This window comes from Myxocyprinus asiaticus, chromosome 11, assembly GCF_019703515.2.
Source record: "Myxocyprinus asiaticus isolate MX2 ecotype Aquarium Trade chromosome 11, UBuf_Myxa_2, whole genome shotgun sequence".
NCBI classification, from domain to species: domain Eukaryota; kingdom Metazoa; phylum Chordata; class Actinopteri; order Cypriniformes; family Catostomidae; genus Myxocyprinus; species Myxocyprinus asiaticus.
In genome coordinates this window covers 16812958-16831606 of record NC_059354.1, presented here as the reverse complement: position 1 = coordinate 16831606, position 18649 = coordinate 16812958, and the positions used below count along the sequence as shown (strand labels likewise).

The 18649-nt window shown below is 39.3% G+C and overlaps 1 protein-coding gene across 1 annotated transcript in view; it reads right to left on the bottom strand.

Moving 5' to 3' along the window:
* The window catches only part of LOC127447692 (partitioning defective 3 homolog B-like), a 466221-nt gene that overhangs the window by 170778 nt on the left and 276794 nt on the right, over positions 1-18649 (bottom strand). The window contains 1 exon segment of the mRNA XM_051709699.1: positions 409-618. Coding sequence (XP_051565659.1) covers positions 409-618 — 210 coding nt within the window.

Below are 18649 nucleotides of genomic sequence, written 5' to 3'. Positions count from 1 at the left end.
TCCTTTGATATGTCCCATCCCAAACTTATTGTTTCAATAGTACATACATTAACACAGGAAGGAAAATTGCACTTATCAAGTGATTTCATGGGGTCTGTAAAGGTGAAGGGTATATATATATATATATATATATATATATATATATATATGTTTTTTCAAAATCAGTAGTTAAGACAATTGTAAGTCAGTAAATTTGGAGGTTGACTTCAGAGAACATTTTTCTGTTTAAGTGGCTTCACATGTCAATATTTGGCTTAACCAATGACATACGTTTGGGGGAGAATAACAAAATCTTTTTGAAAATTTTAGCATTTTCGCAAATCCGTTTGATGCCGAAATTGGTGCTGAAATTACACACTTCACTTTTAAATCCTGTGACTATATAGGTGTTGCATAGTGGGAGCTCACCGTCATCATCCTCCGGCGGCCCGTCATATGATTTGTCAATGGCTGCGCGGAAGCTCTCATTGCAACCACGCCCCCTAACCATGTGTGGGCGGGGCCTGTGGAATGGCAACAGATCGTTTTTCTTGGCCTCCGTCATGGCTGTCTGCAGACTCTCCAGAGAGCTGGACTTCTTCAGGCCTAACATGGGTCCCAACTCCACCACACTGCTCCCTGAGGAAATAGAAGGATAGGTAAAATAAATAAATAAATAAATAAATAAATAAATAAATAAATATATATATATATATATATATATATATATATATATATATATATATATATATATATATATATAAAAAGTATCATTATATAATAATTACAAGTCAAAGTTCGATGGCTTTAATACAGTGTTTTCAAAGCAGCACTGTATTGACATCCCTCAAGCATAATGGTAAGGGTTTGTTATAAACTTCTAACCCAAGTATCCTGCAAGTATTCCAACCTGAACTCCTTTACTAAACTGCTTAGTTTGACTCCATTCAAACTTTGTTTTGTAGACACTTTCAGCTTTAGGCATGTTATCTGTTTGAGTATGCCATTCAAGTCTTTAGGAAACATAATAGCCAAACAAAAAGCACACTAAAATCATCATGATAATCACAATTTTGCTTTTAATTTTGTATTGCAAAATCAACGCAAATATATCATGAATATTCGATAAATCACCCAACCATTTAAAATCTACCTGTCAGCAATGACGTCATCGTAACATTTGCACACTAAATTGAGACTGGTTTTCTTTCTTGTATTTGTTTGCATGCAAGTACAAATCATGATTGGTCTTTTCTTTCTTACATCTGCAAAGATGGCACAGAAGTTTTATGTTATATATTGATTCTTGTGCAGAGACGACAGAAAACCAGACGTGCTCTGAGTGTCATGACAATGGCAATGCAGCTGTAAAAACAAAACAAAATAAAGCTTCCTTAAACTGTAACACTATTCTTTTCATGCCCAGCCAGCACTGATATTTCCTTCAGGAAACAAAAATCTAGTTAGATATGTTATGATTTTATTGGAATGTTTAGAGATGCATGAACCAGATGTATATATTGGATCACTGTAAACTGTCTTTAAGAAAGACTAGCTCATTTGTTTCTTTGCTTATCAAAGATGGTGAGTCAATTGAGACAACTGGACCATTTCTCAAAGGCATTCTGAGAAGAAGACAAAGTGAAACATTAATAATGGTTGAAGTGCAAAAGCAGGATCTTTATAAGACTGGACATGCAAGTGTGTATATATGTCGTGTTTTGTGTATGTGCATTTGTGAGTGCGAGAGCGCATTCATGTTAAGTGTGTGTGTTTTTGTGTGATCACAAGCGCTCTCACTCTCTCGTCTAATGAAAATGATATTTTAAACATGCTCCTCCACTGGGAATGATGGATGAGAGCTTGTTTCTCCATCAGTCACATCCACCCATCACTCTTCTTTCTATCTATGGATACCTCTTTCCTTCCCTTCCTTATCCTTCCCCGTCAGCCCCACCCCTTCTTCATGCATCTCCTACACCCAGAATCATTAGCTAAAGCACTGCAGCTCCACGAATGCATTCATGAATCAGGAAATCATCGTATCGACAGGTGGTGCGCCTCACTGGAATTCCAATCAACCTGGTCTGCTGCCTGCACCGACCCCCTTTTTTTGTTTGGCTAATGGTCGCTTAAATGAAAGTGGAAGTGGGATCAGTCGTTTAATCTGTGCGGCCTCCAAACAAGCCAGAGAAGGCCAGATGAGATGAGTCCAGCCCAGCCCAGCTGCATTGCTCCTGCTCTCAAGATTATGACACAGGAGAAATGTATGCACATATAATTTGTGATGTGGCAGCGAGAGAGAGAGAGAGAGAGAGAGAGAGAGAGAGAGAGAGAGAGAGAGAAAGAGGATGGGGATGAGGAATAGAGCGCTGAGAGGTGGACAGAGATGAGGACACAGCTGGATGAGGGAGTCTTCATGTATGATCACAATAGTTGGCACCACGATGTTTGAAGAGAAAGAAAAGTTGTTCAATGTGTGATAAAAGTTTGCAACAGCATTTTTCAAACACTTAACACTTTTTCAACTTATCTTTTAGTGTTTTTTACTATTTTATTTAAAATAGAATCAAAATTATAATTCTCTCATGATTTACTCACCATTATGCAGTCTCAAACTCGTATGACTTTCTTCTGCAGAAAACAAATGAAGATACTTTTATAGATGCATGATGTGTTTATACCCATACAATGCAAGTCAGTGGGGTCCAAAATGTCCAAGCTCCAAAAAGGACTAAAAACAGCATAAAGGTAATCCATACTCCATATTTGACTGCTTTCATCCATGCCTTCTGAAGCGATATGATTGGTTTTTGGTAAAAACAGACCAAAATGTAACACTTTTTTCATTATAAATCTTGTATTGCATTGCATTATATGGATATAAACACATAATACATCTATGAAAATATCTTTCGTTTTATCTTTTGTTTCGCACAGAAGAAAGTCATACGAGTTTTTGACGCCATCTGGGTGAGAGTAAATGATGAGAGAATGATCATTTTTGGGAGAGCTATCCCTTTAATAGAACTTTATAAAATGGATAGTTCTGGTCCTGAATCCTGACTGGTCAACACAGCGCTCCAACTGTGCTAGAATACAATGAATATGGCATGAATCGCATGTTCATTTAGCTACTGTGTGTATCGTAGTGCACCAACTATTAACCTTAGTTTACATGTAGTGACTGTATTTTTCCAGCAGGAGGATGCCACTTAATGAATTTGTTTATTAAATCATGCCGTTAACAGTTTCATCATGTAGTAAATGCTTTATAAAACCAACGAAGCACTAGAAGTGTGAAATATTTGGAATATAGCTACTGTGTGTCATAACAAACAACAGCCTTTAGCTGTGACTATAGCATCAATACAGTACGGCAAAATTCCTCTGAAGCAAGTCAGGTCATTTGGCTATTTTCTATGGATACACGTACAGCTCCTATCTACTTGAATGGGAAAAGTTCATAAAAAACATTTTAAATTTTTTTTTTTAAAAAGTCTCGGGCCCTGTGAATTCAAGCAATGGTTCCAACCACAGCTCAACATGTCGGAGAACGTGCACTAAGTGCCAGGTTTGTTCTGACAACTTTTGAAACTTTAACTTAAAGTCTTCAAGAACTTTAAAATAACTTAAGGATAAAAAGTTTCCCCAATCAAAGGCAAATCCTGAAATTTTACTAGGGACGACAAAAGTAGACCACTCTTAAATTGGACTCTGAAGCACAGTTGTAGAGGATCATAAAGAAATGTTCATTAAACAACAGTATAGAGCAGTGAGTGGGTGAGGTTTGCCGCAGCTGAGCACACAGAGCTGGATTTGTGTGAGAGGAGGTTTATAAATAGTGGGCCGCTGATGTACCAGCCAGCGTGACTGAAATGTTCTCTATAAGAGCACAGTTCGTGTCACAAATGTAATTACCTCTGTCCCACGGCCGGCTGATAGAATTAAGCAGCTTTTGAGAGCACTGCTCTCATGAGGTCTCCAAAACACTTTGCCTCAGAGCCAGTCAAAATGCGTGACTTGGGAAACTAGCTTACTTTAATCAGACCTACATACATGTAGAAAAAAAATGGGAGAGCCATTGAATTTGGTCACATGATTAAAGAAGCTAATCACAATAGTGGGCATGGTGTTTAATTGCATCTGCTGACAATAAATGCAAAAACAGAGACTTTTCACATCCTAATTTACATTTAATCCATACAATGTTGTCTATGGTACCCCAATGGTATCCTACTTCTAGTGCATTTTTGAAGTATGCAACAGTGAAGAAATATTGTGGCGAATATTGTGGAGGAGTTTGTCCGAAACCAAAGTTAAGTAGTAGTGAAATTTAAGGTAATGACTTTAACTTAAAGTATGCCAATGTGAGGGTTTGTTGTATCAAAAGAGGCAATTTTATGACATATTAGTATGTTGCATTTACCAGCTAAGGACATACTTTTAAGTGTGTGCAAATTGGGATGCAGACATATAATAAATTCAAATACAAATCTACACAAAACTGTATTAAATTAATGCTATATTCACTATGGCAGTGCTGTGCTGGTTGATAAAGTCTTGGGCTGTGTCCCAAATCTCATACTACTCTTATGCCATCCCAGATGTGTAAGACTTTCTTCAGCAGAACACAAAGATTTTTAGAAGAACATATCAGCTCTGTAGGTCCATACAATGCAAGTGAATGGTGATCAGACCATTGTAGCTCTAAAAATCACAAAGTAAACACAGAAGTAATCCATAAGACTCCAGTGGTTAAATGAATATCCTCAGAAGCAATATAATGGGTGTGGGAGAGAAACAGTTTAAAATGTCTAAATTTTTATACTCTTTTTATACTTAAAATCTCCATTTCACTTTCACTTTTACATCTGAAAGTTACATGTGGTGTTAATTTTACTTTCACATCTGTAAGAGAAAGTTAAAGTGTAGATTTAAGGAAAAAAAATACTTAAATACTGATCTGTTTCTCACCCACACCTATTATATAGCTTCTGGAGATATGGATTACTTTTATGTTTCCTTTATGTGATTTTTGGAGCTACAACAGTCTGATAACCATTCACTTGCATTGTATGGACCTACAGAGTGGAGATATTTTTTTTCATTTATATTGAATTTGTGTTCTGCTGAAGAAAGAAAGTCATACACATCTGGGATGGCATGAGGGCGAGTAAATGATAAGATCATTTTCATTTTTAGGTGACCCATCCCTTTAATTGTTTGCAAATAACCTGGCATTTTTTTATTAATCTGTCCATATTTACTGACAGGTTAACATTATTTAAAAAAACTCATGGGGGTTCTTCAAGTAAATAATTTAGGTCATAGTGGTTCAGCTCACAAAATAATTTTGGGAACCCCAGATCTATGGTACAGCCTTGTCATGGGTCAAGAAGGAGAGGTCCTGGGCCTTGTGAGTTTAGGCAAAGGCCCTGCTCTAGATAGAGAACTAGCACTGGATGAAGGAAGATTAGGAGTCTGATACTACAAAGAATAATCTCTTGTGGTGGAACTCAAAGGAAAATCAATAGAGAGAGAATAATTTCAAAGTTCACCTGTCTTAGTGTCACTTGTGTTTGCCTGTCAAATTCAGAAACACTTCCACTTTGCTCATAAGTGGCTTCAGGAAGCAGCTTTCTGTGGGTTACACTCTAACATACCTCTCATACCCACTTCTGTCAATCAAACTTAACAGTGAATTCAGACAAGAAGCAAGGATAGACACACATCTGACAGTTACAGTTCAGACACTCGCCTGCTTCCCAAGAACACACTCTGCCATCCCACTCAGACTGTAAACCTGCTCTCCACCCCCCAAGCTGGTATCCATCACTACAGTGCAGGTCTTAAAATCCTTTAATCCTGGAGTGTTATGATATTTTCACAGCGGGAGATGTATGGCTTTAATAATTGCCAACGGCAGACTTTTAAAAGACATCTCATAATTACGGAACACCTCTATTGGGTTAGTGTGTGTAGGGGGGTGTAGCAGGGGTCGCTGACTCTCAGAGAGAGAGATGGTTGTGGGTGGGTGTCTGTCACTTTTTGAGTGCAGGGTGATGGATGGTCACTTGCATTGGTAACCAGCACACACCATTAAACCCCACCCTGATACCAGCTCAGGAAAGAGAAACCCACCCACCCAGAAATCTTTCATCTTACTCTGATATAATAAAGATTGTATCGATCAATCAGAAACTCATTAAGACTTAAATTGGTGTAGGCAGGTATGTTTTTAATGTGTGTGTGTGTGTGTGTGTGTGTGTGTAAACATGTTGGGACTCTGTTACTTATGGTCACTAGATTTTAAATGGTTGTTCCAAACGCTTAACATATTTGTGACCATATCAATCAGTCACAGTTTAGAGTCCAGGGATGAGAACAGTTAATATCACAAGTAGAGGTCGACCGATAGTGGATTTTGCTGAAACAGATAACTAAAGCGGAGAATAAGGCTGATAACCAATTATTCGGCAGATAGTTTTTGTAATAGTACTAGTAATAGTAATGTCCTATACGTAAACAAATTGTTCTTTTGAACTGGTTCTTTTCAGTGAACTGGCCGAACCAAAAAAATTTGTATCTCGAGTTATAAACTAATGCACTCATCATTCGGATGAGTTGAAATGAGCCGAGAACCGGGAGTAATTTGATTCTGGTAGAATGAGTGATGTCTGCTTTTGCAGTCACTCCTTTGTCATAAACTGCTCTGACCAGTTCACGATTCGGACGCAACAGTTGTCGAGTCAACAGTTCACTGATACGTTTGCAACAATTTTCGAGTCAGCAGTACACTGACAACATTGAACACTGTCCATTGAAACAAACCGTTCGGAATAACCAATTTGCGGAAATTAATCGGACTTCCCATCACTAATTTCCATACACTCACATTTTGCTTGGCATGTACTTCAATTTAGAACACTTAATTATCTAATTAAAATAATAAAAAATAAAAATAAAAATATGTAAGCAAGGTTAAAAACATGGATGAATATTATCAATGATGAAATATTTAGATCCAGCAAATCCCCATGAGGTGTCAGTTATTGTTTTTAGTTCACTCATAGGTTCAGAGGCCTATGCACAAGCAAGATTCAAAATTTGCTTTTGCCACAACTGCTAATGGCAGGTAAAAATGTATTGGGCACAAATATTTCTTGCTGGCCAAGAAACTGTTTTTTTAATTTTTTTTTATTAAAAATATACACACAAGCTTGTCACTCTGACAGCAGGATTATTTAGCAGTGTTTGTCTTTGCTTGCTTATTTGTGACACATAATACAGGTCATTCTGTCATTTGCAGAGTCAGTCTTGGTCTTTCAAAAACATGAAGATCCATTGTCATTTTGTTGAGTTTTTGTTTTTCTACAGTTAGAAAGGTTTTTAGAAGGCATACAAGTCACAGCAGATGTTTAACTGTTTGTATCGCTTTAATTTGAATTTCTCATGTCGCTTGAATCACAGAGGATTAGACTAATGTTCTTATTTAATGATGCAGTTCCTAATAAGGTTTCTGGCAAACCGTTTTATTTACTCGCCAAAGACAATTTTTACTCACATTTGGTGATTGCAGAGGGTTAATTTTGGATGCTTGGCACAATCCTCTCCAAACGGCCTCTGCCTCATTCATCTGCAACACAAATGACGACGCCCAAGTGCACACACTGCATGAAGCTTTTATTCTTGCCAATGTAATTCCACTAAATGTCCTAGTCGGTTTCTGTTTGTTCTCTTGGCATAACAGCTAAAACCTCAGACTGATATCCAGCATTTTTCCTCTGTCTGGATCTGCGAGGAAAAACAAAAGTGAGGAAACACATTCGCAAGCTCCCCGCTCGGGTCTTGTCAGCGATTTTCACTCTGTTGCGAGATGAATGATTGAATAAAACAAGCTTTTTAGTGCTAAATGATTCACTGCAAACCTCTCAGATACATCTCTAAGCAGCTAGAGCTACAGGGCCACAGTTATGGATGTTTGCGTAAATACTGATGAGCTGACCATTCATGTTTAAAGACGAAATGTGCAATTTCTGTGCCACTAGTGGCAGCAAACAAAATAGCTAAAAAAGTTACTTTGAAGTTTTAAACAGTCTTCCTGAACATTCCATCCATATGCCATAGATCGACAAATGGATTAGACAAAATCTGTACAGTAAGTGCAGTATGAATCATCAATTTTTGGTCAATATTCTAGGAAGAGATAGACTACTAATTTTAAATGTGCATGCTTGCTAAAACTGAATTCTGCCAGCATTTAGGTGTACACTAGCATAAAAATAAATAAAAAACAGCTTTCCCCAATAGCTAAAACTGGACATAGAACCTGTAATGTACAGTTATCCCAAAGCTACAGACAAACAGAAAAAATATAAACAAAAAATAAACAATATGCACTAACAAAACTTTCAAATCATCAGAGTGTCTTGTCAGCTTTATTGAATCCATTTGTGTTGGGACAACATGAACATTGTTGGGGCTTTAACTGAAACCACAGGTATTTCTAGTTCTCATCCTGCTTTCCATGTAGCTGGATGGAGGGAGTAAATGTTGAAATTATGTGTTTTTATCGGTTTTTGTATACAGTATATGTCTTGTTGAAAAAATAGCATCTGATCGTTCCTCTTTGGAAAACAACTTTTCAATTGTGGGAAGCAAGGCTTTCTGCAATATTCTCCTGTACTCCAAAGCATTAATTGACTTCTCACAGTGAAGCAGCTCACCAGTACCTGCAGCTGAAAAGGCTCCCCACACCATGACACCTCTTCCTCCATAATTCACTGTGGTAGAGGTGCATTCACTTTTGTATTTCTCACCAGATCTTCGAAGACACCTCTCTGGAGCATCACCAAGCAACTCAAATCATGATTCATCACTCCACACAACTCTGCTGAACCACTCTGAATTAAACTGTTCCATATTCTGCCAAAAACATCATTCTGTCTTTGATGTTTTTCGGAGACAGCAGCAGCTTTTTAACACATCTTCTAGACACAAAACCTGCATTAGACAACCTTCTGGTTATTGTTCTTCTCAAAAGAGTCTTGTTTTCTGAGGTCTTGAATTCTGCTGATGTTTTTTTTTTTTTTTTCTTGTCTATGAGAACTGTACATTTCATTTCATGTGTTTAATTCTTACAAATCTCCTGACCAATGATTTATTGTGAGTCCAATAAAAGCTTCATTTTTATTTTTTTGCCTAGGAGTGTAGGTTGAAGAGGACAATTACTTAACACTTGTGTATTGCTTTGTTAAAAAAAAAAAAAAATAATAAAAATTCTTCTGTGGCACTCACAGTAGAGTAGTAAGAATTAACTTTGTTGTGATTCAAGCCAATGCCATACATTACCATGTCCACGCAAACTGTTGCTAGCCAATCGTTAACTGAAAGAATAAATTGGAACTTAAGAAAATTCAATGCTTATTATCAAGTAAAACAAACATAGAATACATAACACTAATAAATCCAAATGGTTAGCATTTACTCAAAGAGCTTTGGTCCAATTTACTTGAATTTCTTTAGTTCATACAATTGAACCATGGCTTATCGGAACTACTCAACACTGTTTGCATGGAACCAATCGACACAAATTTTAAGTAAATCCAACAGTTTATTGTTTTATTTCTTTTTTTGAGCGTGCAACAAACATTTACTTGTTTTATGTATTGTACTGAATTCATTGAATTATCTCATTTGAATCAACATTCCCATGTTGAAGGCAGGAGGCCTGAAGCGCCGGCATGTGTTATTTGTGAATGACAGTAATTTCTGCATATGTAGCTCATTAGCAGAAAGAGTACATGCATTCTGAAGGCGAGAGTGCAGGGTCGCATCACACATAGATTGTAATCTGCATTCTGCACAACTCAGACATCTGCCTTACATGCTTACTTGGGCCTTATTGCAAACTGCTGTTTGATACTGGCGGCATTTTATTCATCTTAAAATGATCGGCAGACAAGGGCAACTGTCCAATAAGAATGCATCAACAACAAATGGACACAAATCACTAGAGTCCAACCGGCTCCAACTATCCGTCCTAATACCTGGCAATAACTTGTGTTTTTGGTGATCAGTTCACAACTGGAAAACACTTGTAGATGCATTGGAATGCAAATTGTCAATACAATCCAGCTAAAAATAATCCAGATACTATCTGGATACGAGACACATGTTAAAGCCAGGTGTAAAAGGGGACAGAGATTGGATTAGATCCAAAAATCAATGCCTTTGCTTTGGAGAGGAGGGAATATTATTTTTTTTCTCTAGTTTCTGACTGGTGCAGTGACCTTCCATGTCTCAGCGAGGGTCTGGGTGAGTGGGGAGTTTGAGTGGTTTAGCCCTAAGCATTTCAGGCAGAGATGGATGAGGAATCAAACTCACACGTGCAAATACTCTGTTTAGTCTCGCCTTGAGTAGGTATTGGATATTCCTCTGATACATACCGCTGTGTAATAAAAAAAATGCCTGGACTTAGGCTGAGAGGAGAACTACACAGGGAGAGAAGCTGAATTCTGTTTTACTTTTTAATGAAACAGTGCCCAGTTGCAAGAAACCCCTTATTTTATAATCGTATTGTCACTAAGGGTTTTTGTAACTTGAAGGGGTTTCTTGAAAGCAACAGCGGAGAGGAAGATAATCAGTGAATGACAAACTAAATTTATTTTATTCCTTACATAAACCTACTGCATAACTTCAGAAGACATGGGATTCAGCAGACATGTTGTTAATGCTCTTTGAGGAAAGAGCAGTGTGAAGTTTCTTTAAAAAAATTTGCCTTTTGTGTTCCACGGAAGAAAGTAAGTCATATGGGTTTGAAAACGACAAGAGGGTGAGTAAATTATGACATCATTTTGATTTCTGGGTGAACTACCCCTTTAAGACAAAACAGTCCAGGCCTGCATTTGAGTACAAGTCCCACTCACAAGATTTACTTTATACTGATTAACAACTGTTTCCTTGATTTCGAAAATAATAAACACAACTGCTTTAGATGGCATACATCTCAGAATCTCTGTGTGAGAAACACTTTGCCTTGGCTTCATCTGCCTGGCATATTAAAATAATAAGAAAGAGAATACGATATCTGACATGAATTTTTTCCATGCAAAGTGTTCAATGGTTTTGGCAGTGGAGGGGGTTTTCCATGACTTGAGAGGGAAAGTTTGTGTGGGGGAGTGCTTATCCTGGAGTGTGGTATTTGGGGTGAAGATGGACCTGCAGTCTGTATTATTGGGCCAAATAAGGAGAATAGGTCTCCCAGGGTGCTTTGCTCTTACGCCATGTTCTCCCTGTACTGCTGGCAAAAGACCTCATCTGCCTGAGATACACATGCATAGAGTCTGTTAATAGAAAGAGAGGCTCGGATACACAGCTCAAGTGCAGAGACTTTAAAGAGAAAGAAATTTCATGCTTCTTCTCTGTACTCTTTCATCTGCACTTCACTGCAATTAAGGAGAAAAGAGAAGGAGGAACGAAGTGGCCACTCAGAGGAAGTGGATTCGACTACCCTCATACACACAGACATAGAGAGATGGAGAGAGCAACAGTGTGTGATGACATGAGCGAGAAAAATAGTGGTAGTGTCTAGGGAAATGTCCAAATGACCACCAGTCGTACACTAGAGTGTATAGCCAACAATATGTCGACACCCAAACACCACACCCATATGGCCTTGCTGAACATTTCATTTCAAAACCATGTGCATTAATAAGCAGTTTGCTCCCCCTGACAGCTTCCATTCTTCTGGGAAGGCTTTCCACTAGATGCTGGAACATGGCTGCAGGGACTTACTCCTATTTAGACGCAAGAGCATCAGTGAAGTCAGGCACTGATGATTGATGGTGGGGCCAGGTTTGTAGTCTGTGATCCAATTCATCCGAAAGGTGTTAATTAGGGTTTAGGTGTGGGCTTTTGGCACATTCACATCATGTCGAAATTACCGTGAACAGTGTTCACGTATTTGTAGAGCTAGTAATTACAAGTTGCAGTTAACAGTTCAAGGTAGCTAACACATATTTCTGTTTGATATTACATTTTATTATACCATGTTGCTAAGCTAATGCTGCAATACTTTAAAAACCATAACATTACACAGCACCCACAGTTATTGGGTAAAACAGTCAAAATTAAGAATGAATTATGGCCTTTAAAAGAGCTGGTTATTTGCATGCGCTGTCTGCGTTGGTTTAGCACCCAATTCACTACAGGAATTATGCAGATCAGTCAACAGTACAAATGCGGCCACAAAATTGATGCTGAAATTTGCTCACACAATTTCTGAATGCTTTATAGTGGAGGATGCAGCAGACAACCATGATCTGACAAACTTTGGCAGGCTTAAAAGCATCACTGACGACTGTGATCCAGACACCATGCATCTGGACATGCCAGGTTATAACGCTCTTCTCCATTATTTCTCTACTATTTTGAGTGTGTTCAGCTCAAGGTTGTTGTGACAGCACCAGACAGCCAGCTGTTCAACCTCCCTTCTGTAAGCAGACTCGTCACCGTTGCGGATGAGGCAGATGACCGTGGTGTCATCTGCAAACTTCAGGAGCTTGACAGAGGGGTCCTTTGCAGTGCAGTCATTCGTGTACAGGGAGAAGAGCAGTGGAGAGAGAACACAGTGCTAATAGTGAGGGTCCCGGATGTGAGTTTCCCCAGTCTCACTAGCTGCTGCCTATCTGCCAGAAAGCTGGTGATCCACCGACAGATTGGGGTGGGCACAGACAGATGGGTCATTTTGGTTGAGAGAAGATCAGGCATGATGGTACTGAAGGCTGAACTGAAGTCCACAAATAAGATCCTTGCATAAGTCCCAGGTCTGTTGAGGTGCTGCAGGATATAATGCAGTCCCATGGTGACAGCATCAACTAGAATGATGGTAGAGCGTTTGAAGCAGCATGGAACTTCACAATGCTCCAGTGATCTATTGAAGATCTGTGCGAAGATGGGGGCCAGTTGGTCAGTGCAGACTTTCAGACAGGCAGGTGAAACACCATCTTGGACTGAAGCTTTCCTAGTCTTCTGTTTCTTTAAGACCGGCACACATCCTCATCACAGACCACAAGTGCAGGTTGAGTAGCAGGAGGGGGGAGAAAGGGGGTTGCAGGAGGTGTAAGTGGGTGTGTGAAGTGAAGATCATAGTAGGGGAGGGGTGTGTGACTGGGCTTTTCAAACCTGCTGTACAACACATTCAGGTCATCAGCCAGTTGTTGATTCTCTACAGAGAGAGGGGGTGGTGTCTTGTACTTGGTGATGTCCTACAGGCCTCTCCACACAGATGCAGGATCGTTGGCTGAAATTATTATTATTATTATTTATTTTATTTTTTTTTTCAGCTTTTCAGAGTAGCTTCTTTTAGCGACTCTTATCTCCTTAGTGTGTTTTTGGCCTGATTATACAATATTTTATCCCCACTTCTGTAGGCATCCTCTTTGGCATGAAGAAGCTGTCTGAGTTTTGCTATAAACCATGGTTTATCGTTATTGAATGATAAAAATGTTCTAGTAGGGGTGCACATATCCTCACAGAAACTGATATAGTATGTCACAGTATCTGTGAGCTCGTCCAGGTCTGTGGCTGCAGCTTCAAAAACACTCCAATCAGTACATTAAAAGCAGGCTTGTAGTTCCAGCTCTGCTTCATTGGTCCATCTCTTTACAGTCCTTACTACATGCTTAGATGATTTTAGTTTCTGATTGTAGGTCAGGAGAAGATGAACCAGACAGTGATCAGAGAGTCCTAAATCTACACGTGGGACAGAGCGATATGCATCCTTTACAGTGGTGTAGCAGTGGTCCAGTATATTTCTGTCTCTTTTGGGGCATGTGATGTGTTGTTTGTATTTTGACAGGAGTGAGGTTAGCTTTATTAAAATCTTCCAGAATAATGATAAGAGAGTCCAGGTGTTGTTGCTCTGTGTCTGTGATGATCACTGTCTGGTTCATCTTCTCCCGACCTACAAGAAGAAACTAAAATCATCTAAGCCTGTAGTAAGGACTGTAAAGAGATGGACCAATGAAGCAGAGCTGGAACTACAAGCCTGCTTTGAATGTACTGATTGGAGTGTTTTTGAAGCTGCAGCCACAGACCTGGACGAGCTCACAGATACTGACATACTATATCAGTTTCTGTGAGGAGAAAAGCTTACAGTTGATGAAGAGCACTTCTAAATTAGGACAGCACATCTTCTTCAACGCTGTTACATCTGTAAACCAACTTTAGTTGATGTTAAAGCATGTAAAAAAAAACGTGTTGTGAGCAGAAGCAGTTTGTCCGTTTTGTTAGCGAGGGAGCGGACATTCACCAGATGAATACTTGGCAGCAGAGTCCTAAAGCTTCGTTGAAGGAGCACCACTGCGCCTCCAACTAAGATGTCTAACAAAATGCCTGAATAATCAAACACAGGCAAAACATTATCAGGTATGCTCTGCCGAATATTCAGCAGTTCATCTCTTGTGAAACTGATCAGGAAAGAATGACAAAAAACATGGCGAACAAACATAAGTAACAAAAATGGTAGAGAGCTCCACACCAAAGCAGCCATCCACAGCTCCATTTTGTTCAATCCATCTTATTTAGTCTAATTTTATCAATATTATTTAGTACTGATTATTTAAAATGCTGTTTAGGTGGGCAGCTTACAATGTTTTGGAACATATCTACTGTACTAAATATCCCTCATATACATAGACATGCATGAAGTTACAAGCTATTATAGACAAACCATACACAAAACACACAACAAGGGACATGCTGCACCAACACCCTCAAGATTCACTAAAGCATACCATATTCAAGTTTGGTTATTGCTGGGTGTGTCGAATTAGGGCCGCAGTAATGGATACGGGATAATATTGGCTACCATCCTACATGCTATTATGGAATTTTGGCACTGAATAACCACAGGGAATCAAACTTGTGAAGAGAAAATTTTCTTCTTATTGTGTTGGACTGTATCCCCCATCTGGTGACTAGATGCAGATTATAGCCTTGAGCTGCTTGGCCAGAGAGAGTTATGGGAGCTCTCGAAGCCGGAGGTGTAACACAATTTTGATGGGAATTGGATTCTGAGGCTAGAAATCATGTGTGGGTGAAACCACGGCTGCCAAGAGAGGCTGAGACAAAGAAACGGGGAGGAATATAGGGAGTGAAGGAGAGAGAGAGAGCAAAACGTGAGAGAGAGGAGGCAGGAGAACAGGAGCCCAGCACTTAGAATCTTTTAGGGAGATTAAAAGCCCAGTGCAAGGGCTCTTAAGACCATCCTGCTAATTAAATATGTCAAAGCTAATAAAGACACATTGGGGCCTTTTCCAAGAGCCAAGTTTTACCAAATCCACCTAGTCAGCAAAGCCTTCACATCTTGTCAATACACATTAGCCTGGGCACCAGTAAAACATCCACAAAATGGATTGGTTTATCAAACGTATTACAAACCCGCCTTTTTTTCTCACTACAGAAAAATTGCGCACGCCACAGAAAGAGAAGAATTGAAAATTACAACCTAAAGTGAACATTACTATAACAAAATTTTTGCAAACTGAGTTTTACATACCACATTCTACGTTTTGTCGCAGTTTCTGTAAAATTAACATTAGAGGCGCAACAACAACTGTGCGTTTTATTTATGCAAATGCACTTTTGAGGTCACAATAGGTTAGGTTTATGTGTTGGTTTAAGGTAAAAAATTATGTTTTGTTCAAGTCATCATCTCCTTTTAGGACACTATTGGTTAGCTTTACGTTGAAGTTTTAGGTTAGGTAGGTGTGTTTTACTCATTAAAACCTCCACCTAACATTCACCTTCAAAATCTTGTGTGATTTAGACATCATTTCACTCACTTTTGGTGCCCCCTGCTGGACATTTCACTGGGAAACTGCAGCAAAACATGTAATGAGGCACATAATTGGGGGGCCTGGGTAGCTCAGCGAGTATTGATGCTGACCACCACCCCTGGAGTCGTGAGTTTGAATCCAGGGTGTGCTGAGTGATTCCAGCCAGGTCTCCTAAGCAACCAAATTGGCCCGGTTGCTAGGGAGGGTAGAGTCACATGGGGTAACCTCCTTGTGGTCGCGATTAGTGGTTCTCGCTCTCAATGGGCCACGCGGGAAGTTGTGCATGGATCACAGAAAGTAGCATGAGCCTCCACATGCGGAGTCTCCGCGGTGTCATGCACGATGAGCCACGTGATAAAATGTGCGGATTGACGGTGTCAGAAGCGGAGGCAACTGAGACTTGTCCTCCACCACCTGGATTAAGGTGAGTAACCATGCCACCACAAGGACCTACTAAGTAGTGGGAATAGGGCATTCCAAATTGGGAGAAAAGGGGACAAAAAAAATACATTAAAAAAAAAGCACATAATTTGTTATGCAAAACTGTTGCTACGGTCATGTAATTTTCATGAGATCAGGCTGGAAAATGATTAACCCAACCAGAACAAAGAAATCTGCCATTTTTTGTCTGATAAAAGGAAAAAGGAAGAACAATAAATGTTGAGGAAAGAAGATGGATTGTAGTACAATATTCAACAGTAACTCATTTATATGAAATTTCGACTCGTCTCTACATTTCTTTAAAAAAGAAAAGGTTCAAGTGAGGCACTTACAATAAAAGTGAATGAGGCCAATTTTTGGTGGGTTTAAACAGAAATGTGAAGATTAATTTTTATAAAAGCACTTACATTAATTACATTAAATTACATTAAAACTTCTGTATTATTTGAGCTGTAAAGTTGTTTAAATTGTAATTTTTACAGTCATTTTAGGGTTTTAAGGTTTGTTGACATTACATCATCATGTTAACAAAGTTGTAAAGTTGGCTATAACTTCACACAGACAAGGTTAGTAAGGGATGTTATCACACTAAAATCATTTTTACACACATATCCTTTATGTCTTGTGGCTATACTTTTGAAACAGTGAGTATTTTAACGTTTGCAGATGGGCCACATTGACTTCCATTGTAAGTGCCTCACTGGAACCAAGATTGTGCTTTTTTTAAAGAAAAGGAGGGACGAGACAAAATATATTTTTTGTGGTAATCAATATTATGCCACAAATGCTGTCGATTGAGCTCTACAAGAAATCTACAACCCTAGTAGCACCTGATTTCTGAGTCTTGATTTCATGCAGTGGCACCTGCAGTCGTACGCACCGTGCGTACCATTAGCACTCTGACTGACCTTGACCTGAGAAACATTTTCTCTCCAAATATTTAGCAATAATGATAACGTGTCCCACCTTTCTGTTGTCTGTTTAAAAGAACTAGCGATGCCCAATTCACAAATTAATAATTCATTTGAGTCAGTTCTTTTCAATTAATTGGCCAAATGAGCTTGCAAAACAGCCCGAATAGATTCGTGATTCAAGTCTAGTTCGTTCGGACTGCTCTCTCGTGGAATCATTCGGAGTGGTTTCTCACTCATTAAAACAGTATCAAATATTTACGAACACAGAGAACAAACAGTGCTGGATAAAGTGGATATTTATCAACAATCAACTGAAACAAAAGGCTGCCTTTTTGATAAGTAACTCTGAGAAACTTCAGCAAGTGCTGTGCCATGTGAATAAGGGGCTGTTCACACTGAATGTGTTTTTGCGACCACTCGCGCAGTTTTTCAATTGTTTACCAAGTAAACATTCACCAGATTGATGTCTTTTGACAACTGCGTCAAGTTACACTGTGTTTTTAGCATCTCTCACAAGAGCGCTGCATTTTTAGATGGTGCGTCAAGTTAACTTCAGCTGTTAAAATTGTGCCTTCATGTGATTTTTCTCCCCTTTTCTCCCCAATTTGGAATGCCCAATTCCCAATGCGCTCTAAGTCCTTGTGGTGGCGTAGTGACTCGCCTCAATCCAGGTGGCGGAGGACGAATCTCAATTGCCACTGCATCTAAGACCATCAATCCGCGCATCTTATCACGTGGCTTGTTGAGCGCATTACCGCGGAGAAATAGCGCATGTGGAGGCTTCACGCTATTCTGTGCGGCATCCACGCACAACTCACCACGCACCCCACCGAGAGCAAGAACCACATTATAGGGACCACGAGGAGGTTAACCCAATGTGACTCTACCCACTCTAGCAACCGGGCCAATTTGGTTGCTTAGGAGACCTGGCTGGAGTCACTCAGCATGCCCTGGATTCTAACTTGCGACTCCAGTGGTGGTAGTCAGCGTCTTTACTTGCTGAGCTTCCCAACACCCCCCCCCCCCCCCCCCCCGTCTTTTAGAAACACATTAGCCAACAGTTTTATAATCTGCAAAACACTGCACTTTTGTTTTCGTCATGTCATCTTCAAAGCTTCTGGCAACGGAACGCTTCATGGTTGGATGTCGGGAGATATCACGTAGGACTGACCCATGTCTGACTTTAAATGGATCATAGCATATGACTCCTTAACAGTTAAAGTTAACACATTCAGTTCCTTTGATGAAAGGATACAAAATGTGTAGGTTTTGGACTTGGTAATATACATGTAGAAAGTATGTGTATAAATAGACAGACACCAGAAAGAAAAAAAAAAAAAAACGAAAACTGCCTCTAGACAAGCCAAAACTTGTGAAAGACAAACAAGCTCAGGTGTTTCATTAAAGAGAGAAAAACATACTTGGTGACCCTGTTTTTTCACTCACAGTACCAATTGTTTATGGTTTTAA